At 35.0% G+C, this 14,609-nt stretch overlaps 1 protein-coding gene across 1 annotated transcript in view; it reads right to left on the reverse strand.

Moving 5' to 3' along the window:
• Positions 1-3,829: 3,829 nt before the first annotated feature.
• The window catches only part of LOC118764974, a 19,707-nt gene continuing 8,927 nt past the window's right edge, over positions 3,830-14,609 (reverse strand). Inside the window, exon 2 of the mRNA XM_036506235.1 lies at positions 3,830-4,145. Within this exon, the coding sequence (XP_036362128.1) occupies positions 3,895-4,145 (251 nt within the window). The 3' untranslated portion in view covers positions 3,830-3,894. The remainder of the gene's footprint in view (positions 4,146-14,609) is intronic.

Consider the following 14,609-nt stretch of genomic DNA (forward strand, 5'->3'; position numbering starts at 1 on the left):
AAAGCAATGGTAGTAGACGTAACATTTGTTTCCAGAGTAATCATATAACAGTTCAAAGTTCTAATTCAACTAAAATCTATGCGACACTATTGCCACTTCAATGCCCTTCAAGTGCCACTTAAATTCTACTTCAGCGTCACAATAGCATATCACTACCACTGTCTTGACACTCCAATGCCACTCCTACATTACTTTGATGCTTCCGCACCATCACTTAATGCCACTCCAACAAAACTCCACTATAAGTAATTCTATATATAAATAATGATTTTGTAACTTTTGGCCGAGGTCACAAATTTGTATGAAAAGAAACTTCACCTCTCTACTTCACTAAAACTTTTTATCGACCTCCTGGAAGGATTAAAATATTTTGAACTCGGTAAAATTTCCTTTCAAAACATGAAAGAATATAACGTAGCAGCCTAAGTACATAGCTGCGTACTCAGTAATCTTATGTACATATGTAATGAAATACGCATAAATATTAATTACGTGTTGACTGGAGAGGCGTGTAAAGAGGAGCTATATTTAAGAAAAGGAGACGTGATGTCCTGTCATTGATATCTTCTTTGATCTTTTGTTGACTTGTACATATTCCTAACAATATAAGAAGAATGAGTAATGAATTTGTCCTTGGTGAGATTCGTATTCAGAAAGCCACGCCAAGTGTGATGATGATGATAATGGTGGTTTCACATTTTGCAACAATGCCAGCAACTTCCGGGTAGATGTTGAGTCGATTACGTCGACCCCAGGGTTTCAACTGCTACTTATTTCATCAAAGGATGAAAGAAAAATTTGACCTCGGCGGAATTTGAACACAGGACGTAAGACAGGAAAATGCCACTTATCATTTTGTCTGACGTGCTAACAACTTTGTCAGCTTGTCCCCTTAACAAAAGCAGTGAAAATAACAGCACCAAAAGAAACCACAGCACATATTCAAGGCACAAAGAGCTGCACTCGATAGCATAGTTGAAAGCACGTCATAAAAATAAGACTACTGAATAATAATAATAATAATAATAATAATAATAATAATAATAATAATAATAATATAATAATAATATAATAATAATAATATAATTATTATTATTATTATTATTATTATTATTATTATTATTATTATTATTATCATTATTATTATTATAATCCTTTCTACTACAGGCGCAAATGAATAATAATCATTTCTACTACTGAATCACACCTGCAAGATCATGCACTGTGTATCTTATATGAGATCACCATGCTACGCACATATGATTGAGATGCATAGCCTGGTACATCCTTATCAGTTAGTTAGTCACGATGGATATATCGGGCTTTGTATATTTGTATCCCAATGTCACTTTGATGGCATACTGTCTCACTCAACAATAATAATTCTTTCTACTCTAGGCAGAAGTTCTGAAATTTGGGGAAAGGGAGCTACACTATCGCATCCGACTCCAGTGCTCGACTGGTACTTAATTAATTGACCCCGGAAGGATGAAAAGCTAAGTCGACCTCGGCTGAATTTTAACTCAGACCGTAAACCGACAAAACGCTGCTAAGCATTTTGTCCGGTGTGCTAGCGATTCTGCCAGCTCACTGCTTTGATAATATTGATAATAATAATTGATTTCTTACAAGACCTTTTCCATGTGTGTTTACGTGTGCGATGACACATTCTACAGTAACGGCAGCAATATATAGCCTACTTTATTAAACATTTTTGCCATAAAGGCATAACACAGAGGGAGTGGCTTGCGGGCTGGACAGAAACATTGATGAGATGAATGATGAAAAAGGATGATATTGATGGGAGAAGACGCCTGCCGATTTTTTGTTTCTCTGAAACATTATTCTTTTTTTTTTTTTTACACAGTAAGAACAATACGAGGTATTAAACGTCTTACTTTAGTTCCATAGTTCATTCTAAATTGAGGCTCTGAGCCCCTTACAAACAATAAACTCAAAGCACAAAACAAAACAACAGACCGAAGCATTAAACCTCTTACTTTAATGTTTCTACACAATACGAGGCACTAAACCTCTTAATTTTTTCCGCCCCACTGTCACCTGACCAGGCTCAATGCCACACTCAAGCACCTCGATGGTGCTAGGTCGGGAATTTTCAGCAGAAAGCGAAATGTGTCCTCAGGGAAGGAGCTTATTACCTCAAACAAGTCTTTTTTTTTCTCACACGACCTCCGCTGCTACCTGTGGAGGCCAACCTGGATTCTTGATACAGGTGCTAATTCCTTCTCATCGATCATTTTCATTAAACGGTTTGATCATTCTTTGGGTTTCCCATCCCCCGTGGCACAGAACCACAAATTCCTCCTCCACATAGGGAGAGTCCTCAAATCCCCCCTTCGGTGGCACAACTCCCACCGAAGGGGTTTCGGGACATGCCAGCAGTGTACTAGCAACCGCCGGCAATGCCTCGTTTTTTCTTTTTTCTTCTTTTCTCTTTTATATAGCCTACTTGATGCTTGTTATGTAGCTTCAATAAGTAGTGGGGAGGCAAGTCTTTCTATCTCGCTCTGTCTCCTCTCTTCCTTTCTCTTTGTCGTTCCTTCTCCTTCTCTCTCTCTCTCTCTAAACATACATATATGCATGTTCATGTGAGTGTGTGTGTGGTGGGGGCTTATGAGTGCGTGCGCGTGCTCGCGCTTGTGTGATACACTATTGGAATAAACGCTGCTGATAGTTTCTTGAAACTGTAATTCGGCCGGTTCATATAACGTGCCTTGTGTCTCCAAGCTATATTTCAAGTTTAATGTCCCTGATTAGTCCTATTTGAAAATCAGGACGCTAGTACATGAGAAAATACGAGAAAAAAAACAGAAAAAAATTTTTTCCTGTATTTTTCATGTACCAGCATCCTGATTTTCACACAGGTCTAACCATGTGCTCTAACAGGCACAAGGAACGTTTTATAAATCTATCGAGTTGCCGTGGCATAAAACTACTTCCATAACATAAAACTGTTTGCAGCTCTTATTCTAATTATAATGTACATTAAACATCTGTCTGTCACTGGATGAAGCACTTTTTTTTTTGATTTAATCTATAGTAGCGGAACAATAAACTTCATACACACACACATACACACACACATACATACATACATACATACATACATACATACATACATACATACATACATACATACATATAGTACAGCATGTTTTTTTTTACTTCAAGCATACCACAACGCTAAAACCCGATTAGTTTGAAGTTTAATTATTTTCGTAAGAATTTTCATAATTCCATGACAATCGTTTTGCTTACTTTGAAGCACTAAAGCTCCTAACCTCACCATATCATTTTCCATATAAACTATGTTGTTCGTGCGTTTGCATCAACTTACAGAGATTTGGGAAATATTTCTGTCACAGTTGATTTCATAGTATCATAATATATTTTTTACTTATGTTTTATTTGTTTATCTGTGTATTTAATTTAGGTTTCTATTTTACTATTTCGAAAGTTATCATTGTTATTGTTCTTATTTTGGGGTAAAAGTATTTATATATATATATATATATATATATATATATATATATATATATATATATATATACAGCTGTGTTTATAATTAAAAAAAAGTAGTCACAGAAACCGTTACAAGAATCTATAAACGCAGATTCTTTAGCGTAGCATGTTTATTCTGACGTCTGATTTGAAAAGATATTTGACTACATTTCTCTAATATAGAAGAGGATCTTCTTTTAAAAACTACTTTATATTATTTAGTCATTTATTTAGATTTTTAAAGAATTCTCACCATCATTCATTTTTAAGGAATATGGCTCATTATAAACCAAGACAGAGAAGCCAATTAATTTCTTACAGAAATTTTTTTTCCAGTTATTTTAACTTTCTTTTATTAAACTTCATCATTTGTTAATATTCTGCTCTGGTTCTCATTCTCGTCATAACGAAATGGCGTTTCGTTAGTTTAACTTGTGTGTTTTTATCTGTTGCTAATTGCAGGAAGTAATTATCAAGTTCTTCATTGGAATTCATTGACTGTCTTTTTCCCAGATAATGCCATACACAACACTCACAGTGAGCTCGGGCATCAATCGAAGATGGACACATTTTACATTTGCAATTTTCTTCAGTTTTCACGTCTTGCACAAACAAAGAGATTCCTGCAACGAAAAAGAAAAAAGAAATAGCAAAGAAAATATCAAGCATTTTACTTTCAATAATCATTTTCCTATAATTAATTCAGGCCTTATATAATATTATTATTATCATTACTTGTTTACACTTTTTCGATATCAGTGACTTTTCGTCACTGGAAAAAGGATATATATTTGCAAAGGGAACCCACTTTTCATCGGCAATCGGTGATTGTCACACGCTGATGATGGGTCAATACCCAGAAACTCGAGTCCGTGTGCATCATGTCAGATTAAAGATGGGAAGTATGGTTTCCCTTTGCAAATACTGATAGAGCACAGAAAGTGTGTCAATAGCCAGCTGGAGGAGGTGTCCTCCTGGGGCTACAAGCTACAGTAGCATCCACCCTTAAGGGTTAGCCACATTTAAGTGGCAAATATACTTCCTTATATAATACTTGTACATATATACTTACACATATAAGTGAATACAAACATACATACCTACATTTTTAAAAAGGGTGAAGGCACGTGGCTTAGTGGTTCGGGCATTCGGCTCACGATTGTAAAGTCGTGAGTTCAATTCCCGGCGATGCGTTGTGTCCTTGAGCAAGACACTTTATTTCACGTTGCTCCCGTCCACTCAGAGTCACACTCTCTGTCACGCTGAATCTCCCCGAGAACTACGTTAAGAGTACACGTGTTTGTGGAGTGCTCAGCCACTTGCACGTTAATGATCGTATATAGTGGGACCCTCGTCGTCGTGACATATATGCATGCACGCATGCCTACATACATAAATACATACATACATACATACATACATACATACATACATACATACATACATACATACATACATACATACATACATACATACATACATACATACATACATATATACATACATACATACATACATGCTAATATACCAAGTTTTTGATGGTAAATTAATAACATTAAAGCATGGATCTTCAGTGAGAAACTCCGTTACCAAAATTAACGATATCAATGAGTCATCATCAACCACGTTTGCTGTTATTTCACAAGCTTTATAACGGAGGTTAAAGGAAAGGAAAACAATCCCTAAAATAGCTCATTCTCAAGTACATCTAAGATCGTTTTTGTCTAAAACTGGAAATGGAAATACTAAATTCAACCATAATGTATCATGCATGAGTACAGCAGAAAGGAACGCTATGTGAATAACAATAATGAAGCATACAATATCGCCTTTTAGTAATGCTGTGAAACAGTTGCATAATAGGAAGGCACCAGAAAGTGACTAAATAAATGAAAAGTGGTCCTCACGTGTACATGTATATGACATATGGAATGCAAAATGGATATTCCAAACTGGCTAGTCATAGCACGGAAAAATCATTTGACAAAATATAAAACACCTACTTGCCAAGAAACTATACGGTATTGAATGAGGAGCAAGCAAGTGGAAGGGGTTACGTGTAAGGATATAACAAATACCTTCAAATGAATAAACCTAACCTGTCTGAAGTAAATATGAAAGATAAATAAAATGACAAGCCTCGTGAGATAATGACATTAGAATATTTCCCGTGTATGCTTTATTTATGAAGGACAAATAATCATTTGTGGTCTAATATACCTGAGGTGGTGGACTTCGAAAAATATTTAATTAATAGAAATTGTAAACAAATGTAAAAAGCTGTTAGCGTCAATAAAACTCATTTGAAACACAAACATACACACACATACACATATAAGGCAAGGGTGTATATACTACGCAATATTAAATCCAGCAATTTACACTTCATTTTGCGCCCTATCCCTGCCGCAAATGAAAGTAATACTGATTCGTTAAGAGGATTAATTTGATCAGATAAAATACTTAAATAGTCTTGACTATTAATTCTGTCATGAAAGGAAACCATTGGGCCGACGGATTTCCAAGATTTAGCCCCCCAGATCGTCACAGATAGTCCTCCATGTTTAACAGTTGGAAGAAAGTAGTCTGGGTCAAATACTTATTTTGGCTGTCTCCACACGTATACTCGGCCTGTGGTCCGAAATAAGGTAAAGGAAGACTCGTCCGAGAAAATAACATCCTTCCACTGTTCTAGGCACCAATTCTATAGGTTTTTACTCCACTCTAAACGCTTTGCAACGTTTGTTTTTGAAAGTAGTGGTTTTCTGATTGCAGCCCTTCCGTGAAATCCAGATTTTTGCAACTCCCGGCGAACAGTTTTTATGGACTGGGTTCTCGGGGTAGTCATCAAGCTCTGCAGTAATTTTGGGAGCTGTAGTTTTGTGATCCTTTCTAATAATTCGTGTAAGAGTCCGACGGTACCTCTCTGAAAGCTTTGGTTTTCTTCCTGAGTTTTGTTTCGACGAGGAGGTTTTTCCCTCTTTCTCAAAAGTCTGATAGATCTCTTATTTTAATGAATTTTAATTACCTTCTTCCGCGTTTCGGGGTTAAAGAGATGTAAAAAGATGTAAAGTCATATTTTTACTCACTTGGTCGAGTACGTATGTTAATTATCAGTGCTCTCAAATTTTAAAACTTGAAATACTATACTGAGGAAGGGAATAAGTGAGTAGAAATATGAATTTTACATCTTTTTACATCTCTTTAACCCCGAAACGCGTATATAGTTAATCAAAGCCGGGTGAATTCGTTATTATTTTTTCTCTTTACCTGCTTGTGTTGTAGAGTATTGCTGTCTGGGAGATATCTTATGGTAGTAGAATAGTATTTTAATTGCTATTTCTAAATTTCGGTATGTGGTGAGGCAAATGTTGCTGAAGCAATTATAATAATATATATATATATATAATATATATATATATATATATGACATTAACTTAATTGCTTTAATGATATATACATATATATATATACACACACACACACACACGCATATATATATATATATATATATGTTGTTGTGTGTGGTGTGTGTGGTGTGTGTGTATGTGTATTGTATATATCATTAAAGCAATTAAGTTAATGTCAGAGTGACCAGTAGGCGTTCTATCTGGATGCGAAACAACAAGGGCCTTAGCCTCGCAGACGTCCGTGAGGCTAAGGCCTTTCTGGGTGGGAATCGTTGGTCACTTTATGACCGGATGTTAACTTAATTACTTTTGCTATATTACTGCTCTATGCTTTGGAGCGTACTTCTTTTCCGTATATATAATACATTGACGATATATATATATATATATTGGTGTGTGTGTGTGTGTGTGTATTTATATATATATTATATATATATATATATTATATATATATTTCAACAATTGAGGGCAAAATTAATTAATTATTAATCAATTTCACCAAGTGTTCAGTATGCAAAGGGACCATTCAAGGCGAATTCAAATTATACATTATATAAAAGGGCTTAGTAAAATAAATACTTTGCCGCATACTGAACTCATTAGAAATAGCAGCTAAAAAACTTTTTTAAAGCTATTTCTAATACTAAAGAAAATCTCCTCATATAGTGTTTGCTTAATTAAGCAAACACTATATATGAGAGAGATTTTCTTTAAGTATTAGAAATAGCTTTAAAAAAGTTTTTTAGCTGCTATTTCTAATGAGTTCAGTATGCGGCAAAGTAATTTATTTTACTAAGCCCTTTTATAATATATATATATATATATATATATATATATATATATATATATATAGAAGTATAGAATAGTTTGTACAATACTTCACCAATATTTACTTGAAATAGGAGTCGATAATATACGACGCTATTGTAAAGCTTCACTGTATATATATATATATACTGGCAAAGATGTTTGCGGGCGGCGAACATAAAAAATTCTATCTTACCTGTAGGAAGAACATTAAATAAATGTACAATGTACAGATGTGGATAATCTAGGACCTAGGTTTCGAACTTTCCAAATTATGTTTGTTAATGTAAATTTGATTAGTTTTCTTTGGCTAGATTCACCTAGACAACATTTCGAATGTTGCTACATTAGTACCAGTTTACTCGTCTGAATGCCTGGCCGTTAACAGAACAAAATCAGTGAAAAAAGTTTTCAGAGCAAAATTTATTAAAAAGTGCAGTACAGTAGTATTGCTTCCCAGTAAAACAAACCACCATTTGGTTAAAGTGTGTGTGTATATATATGCTTGATATTGGGCTGTGAATACAACCACTGTTATAATGGGTTGAATAGTATATGTAAATCAAAATACATTATTTAAAACATCTTAAAATCGTAATTAATGCCAATGAATGTAATACCTCAATATACTTATAATTTTAATTAATGAAACGTATTTAGCTCACTGCATTAACTATGTTAGCCAATACTTAACTATATATCTTCCAGGCACAAAGTGTCTCTGGTTACTATTCCCTAATCATTTATTTCAGCGATCTGTAATAAGTTAGTCGATGAGCTAGTTTCGATTCGTGATTGAACTTGTTTGCTTACTTATATTTTTAATACTATTCGTAAACACATCAAGACCACAACATCCCGTTTTGTCGCTTTTTTTGTAAGCTGCAGTCATTTGGACTTAGACAAAAATGTTATCAATGTTTGTGTTCTTTTTATCATTCTGAGTTGTTAAGTGGGTTTTTCATGCGTGTATGTATGGCATGAATATGTTTTTCTGTCGATATATGTGTATGTGTTGTTAACAACCCAACACGTACACATAATCACATACGCAGACACACACACATATCCAAACAGAGAATGCCATACACACACACACACACACGCACATACACATGCGTACATACACAAATCCTTTATACAGAGTTACCAATGTAAATACGAGCATTCAGAGATTTATCAAAACATTTCCAAAACAGGTTTTCTCGAAACAAATTGTGTGTGTGTGAGTGTGTGTGTGTGCACACGTGTGTGTGTATGCGCGCATGTGTGTGTGTGTGTGTGTGTCTAAGTATTTGTGTGTGGGTGCACACGCGACTGTACATGTGAATGAGCGCGTTTGCATAAGTCTATATATTTATGAGTATACCTGTGTACCTGTGTAAATGTACTGACGTGTTATTGTATATGTATGCGTGTAGGTGTGTAGGTGTGTGTGTACGTGTGTATATGTGTGTGTGTGTGTGTGTGAATTAGTATGTTCACGTGAATGTGAGCCAATTTATTTAAGTGTGTATATGAGTAAGAATGTGCATGAGAATGTGAGTTTATTTATTGTGTGTGTGTGAACCTGTGCGTATATAAGTGTATATAAGTGTATATATACGTTTGTGTGAGCAAGCGTGTGTCGGCGTGTCTTTTGATTAGCATATGTATATAAAAGCATGAGTGAATGAGTTATTGTATGTATGTAAGTGTGAATAAACATAAGTGTGTGTATGTGTTAATATTTGAATGCGTGTGAAACACTATGTGTTTATGTATGAATGGGCTGGTGTTTAGTGTGGGTGTGTTTATATATACAGTTGTATGCTTGTATAAGCGTACGTGTAAATGTATATGAGTGTGGTAGTTTGTGTTATTGTGCAACTATGTGAGAATGAGTGATTATGCGTGTATAAGTGTGTGCGCGCGTGTGCTTGTATGTGTGTTTGGGTGTATTTACAGAGAGAGGTATGTGTAGGTGTTAGTATGTAAGGGTACGTATGTATAAGTGTTTGAGTGCATATAAAGTAACGTGTCTGTGAGTTTTTATGCGTATGTGTGTATATCTGTCTGTCTGTCTGTCTGTATGTATGTATGTATGTATGTATCTATCTATCTATCTATCTATCTATCTATCTATCTATCTATATATATATATATTATATATAATATATATATATAAACGTGTGTGTGTGTGGGTATGCTCTCATGTGCGTGTGTGTGCTTATATCTGTGCATGTGTATGTGCGTATGTGTATGTATGTGTGCGTATCTCTGAGTGTCTATGTGTGTGTGTGTCTATGTGTGTGCGGGTGTGTTTCTGTGTGTGATTATGTGTGTGTGTACGCGCGCGTGTATGTGTGAGTGTACGAGTGTTTTTCAATGTTTAGGTGATTGGCTTGTTTGCTGCTGTCATTGTTCAGCTCCAGATCAGCATTTATCAAGACATCTTATCAGAGGCATTACAGCCGTGACCATTCCATCTTCTTCATATCTGCATAGGAAATAAGGACCACATTATCCAGCATGCTCGTTTCTAATACACTAGGATGTAATTTCAGGAAGGTTTAAGGTATATTTGGTTACGTTACTAAATTCAGTGATATCGAGTAACCACCAAGAGGCTACTGCTTTGAGTTTTTTTATTCGCTGAAAACAAAAAACCTTACGGTATTTCGTCATGGTCCTTTACGTTCTGAGTTCAAATCCCGCTAGGTTCAATTTCGCTGTCCCTCTGCGGTCGATATTACAAATACCAGTCAATATAGTAGATTGTTTCCTAAAGATCAATATGGTTGATCAACCGTTTATGGATTCTTCTAATTAAGGTAGCTGATGGATTTTAATGTTTCCCCATCATAAAAAATGTATTTAAACGTTCGAAATAAATATTTTCAACTATGTATACATAAGTTGCTGCCATGGTTTTGCGATTTAGAGTTTTGCTCGAAACTACGTGATTCCAGGTTTCTAACTTACCGCACACCACCTGGGGTGATCCACATTGAAGCTTATTTGGTCACATATATTCTAATGAATGTTTACTATATTACTTTTCTATAAGATCCATCAACCATTAACTCAGCTGTGAAAAACAAATTTCCATTTAGCACTAAAAAGGTTGTACTTAACACATCCAATTTCTAAGGGATTACAATCAAATAATAAGGATGATGGTATATGCTGTTGATGCCAGCATAAAGACCACAGTAAGGGCGCACGTATTTAAATTTAGAAATGTATTATATAGCCAAGAGAAAGATACAGCCATTGGTGGTCATCATCATCGTAGCCAACTCATATAAAAACACACTTTGTCCTGACAACAACAGCAGTAGAACATGTACAACCAGCTCACAAATAAGCAGCAACACTAAAAATGGAGCATACTATTTATAATAGGGAGTGTTTGTCCAGGATAGGACTACACAGCCACAGCAGGAAATGTATCAGGACATGAAATGTAAAAGCCGGACTAGACTACTTTATGCGCAACTCCATTGTCTCCCGAAACAAAAAGGATGCCAACCAACCAATATTTATAATGCAGAGAAAAGCAGTAATGTGATGATACCAACACAAATCTATGAAGGAGAAATGGCTCCTTGCTGTTGTGCAAGAGCTGCAGGAAAGAAACAAACAATACTTTTATCAATAAGGCGGACAGAAACACAGTACTTCGATAAAGAGCTATTATAAAATTCTAAAAGATCCACCACGAAAACATGAAGCTTCACAATACATATATATATATATATATATATATATATATATATATATATATATATAATATATATATATTATATATATATATATATTATGTATATATATGAAGAGATAATGGTGTCATTGAGACCCAAAGGTGTCAGGTAATGCTGATAAATACTATAGATAGACAGACCATAGTTAAGTTCCAGATTCGGTAATATTGCGAATGAAGGGTTCAACTTTGGTGCTATGTCAGCGCGTGTATATAAGAATTTTTTGCGTAATAAGATAAAAAAAACCAAGGCTCTACAGTTATTAGAGCATTTATAGATCTATAAATGCTCTAATATCTATACAGCCTTGGTTTTTTATCTTATTATGCAAAAGAATTCTTATATATATATATAAGAAGTGAGTCTTGACGCTTCGTATCTATTCAATGACAACGAATAGTATAAAGATGCAATGAGACTACAACCAATTAAAGCCAACCGCATATATACACACGTGTTCCTAAGCTGCCAATGATAAAAGAAATTAATATGCCATCGATTTACGCACTTGCTATAGATATCTGACACAATAACAGAAAATCAGTTGAAAACTCTCACCCACCATCTGGAAAATCTATACTCATTGAAAACGTCATAGTGGTGATGTAACGAAATATTTAACGAAGGAAAGAACAAAAATAAGAAATATGGACAAAGTACAATCTTATAGGCTTTATAGTCTTATAGGCTTTTAAAATGCTACTTTTTCAAAATACAACAATATAGCAATTAAGTATTTTAGCAAATAAATCCTTTGTTCTCCTGAGTTAAGAATGATTGTTTAGCCAACGGTATGGTATTTGGAGAAACACCTCTTGTTTGCAAAGCGGTTTTATAATTGGCGTGATATGACAAATAGATCTTAACTAAATTGCATGGTCACCTTCCAAATCACTCCCAGTTTTAAATATTTCGTTTAAAAACCTACTGATTAGCAATTTATGGTGTTTCTATCATGATAAAACAAAATGAATTTTCAGAAACACACGCAATACACACACATATAATATATGCCTGTATGTGTGTATCTATGAATACATATGTATGTATGTATACACACGCACACACACATACATAAATACATACATGGATATATATATACGTATATATATGTATATATATATATATGTATATATATATATACACACAGATAGATAGATAGATAGATATATAGATAGATAGATAGATAGATAGATAGATAGATAGATAGATAGATAGATAGATAGATAGATAGATAGATAGATAGATAGATACGTATCTATACACTCACACATATCTATGGATACGTGCATCCACATTCACAAATATTTGTGCATGGAGGCGTAGTTTAATATACATGTAACCGAATAGTGAGGATTTTATCTTGTAATTTTGGGTTCGATCTCTGTCAGTGACACCTTTGGGCAAGTGTCTTTTCCGTTGTTTCAAATCAATCCCTCCCTTGTCAGTAGACGCAAACTGCATGGAAGAAAGAGAGAAATACACACACATACACACATACACACACACACTCACACAGGGTGGGGGGGGGATAAATTTCAAGCTTTTTTTATGTATCCCTTTTTCAGGAAAAACTTGCTGTATCGATGAACAGTTAACGGCGTTGGAAAGCATAACGATTAAATTTCTAATGAGCAGAAAGGTAGCTGGAAACTTCTAAATATTGGAAAAGAGTTATTTGTATCACAATGATTCGCCCTGGGTATCAAAATGCCGACATCCAGATTGCTTTTCAATGCTCTATGAACACTGCAAAAGCTGTAAGACGTGAACTGGACATCATGAAAGGTAAGTTCCCCAAATTCCAAATTGAGATGGCCTTTTAGTGTGTCTCTAGTGAGGTCGACGTCATACCGCACAATGTCTTTGAAAAGATCTTTAATCTCAATTCAGACGGCTACGTAAAGCTGCTGAAGACAGTGGTCAAATCCTAGCTGGAGAGGATTACTGATGGAAGGGCATATGAATAGCTACATGATTTGGCTCGTTGTCATAACTCCACAAAGAATCAGAAATGATTGTCGGAGAATATTGACGATTTTACGAACCCCAATTTCTAACCTCCTCATTTCTCCGAGTGTAGTTCCATGGATTACTATATGAGGGCGCGGTTGAGAAAGACATCAACCGCTCTGCCTGCAACGCCAAAACCAAGCTGGACATCAATATCAAGGAGGTGTTCAAAGATCTCTCCAAGAACACAATTTAGAACGCATGCACTGGATTCTGGAGCCATCTTGAGGCCGTGATGGAAACTGAAGGATGCTATTTTGAGTAAACTATTATCTCTTAGCCATAAACCAGTTGATATCTTTTTACTTTTTAAAAGACTTATATTTTATTAAGATATTTTTTTTTTTTTTTTCCTTTTATGCAAACTGTCAAGTTTAGCTCGAATACCTTATATCTGTCTGTCTCCTCTCTCTATCTATCCATCTATCTCTATCTATCTATCTATCTATCTATCTATCTATCTATCTATCTATCTATCTATCTATCTGTTTGTCAGTCTGTCTGTCTGTCTACCTATATATATATATATATATATATGTATATATGTATATATATATATATATATATACATACATACATACATACATACATATATATGTATATATATATATGTAAATATAAATATAAATATAAATAAAGGCGGCGAGCTAGCAGAATGGTTAGCACGCCGGGCGAAATGCGTAGCCGTATTTCGTCTGTCGTTACGCTGTGAGTTCAAATTCCGCCGAGGTCGACTTTGCCTTTCATCCTTTCGGGGTCGATAAATTAAGTACCAGTTACGCATTGGGGTCGATGGAATCGACTTAATACCTATGTCTGTCCTTGTTTGTTCCCATCTATGTTTAGCCCCTTGTGGGTAATAAAGAAATAGGTATTTCGTCTGCCGCTAATGTCCTGAGTTCAAATTCCCCCGTGGTCGACTTTACCTTTCATCCTTTCGGGGTCGATTAAATAAGTACCAGTTACGCACTGGATCGATATAATCGACTTAATCCGTTTGTCTGTCCTTGTTTGTCCTCTCTGTGTTTAGCCCCTTGTGGGTAGTAAAGAAATAGGTATTTCGTCTATCTTTTTGTTCTGAGCCAAATTCCGCCGAGGTCGACTTTCTCTT

This window comes from Octopus sinensis, linkage group LG10 (assembly GCF_006345805.1).
Source record: "Octopus sinensis linkage group LG10, ASM634580v1, whole genome shotgun sequence".
NCBI classification, from domain to species: Eukaryota; Metazoa; Mollusca; class Cephalopoda; order Octopoda; family Octopodidae; genus Octopus; species Octopus sinensis.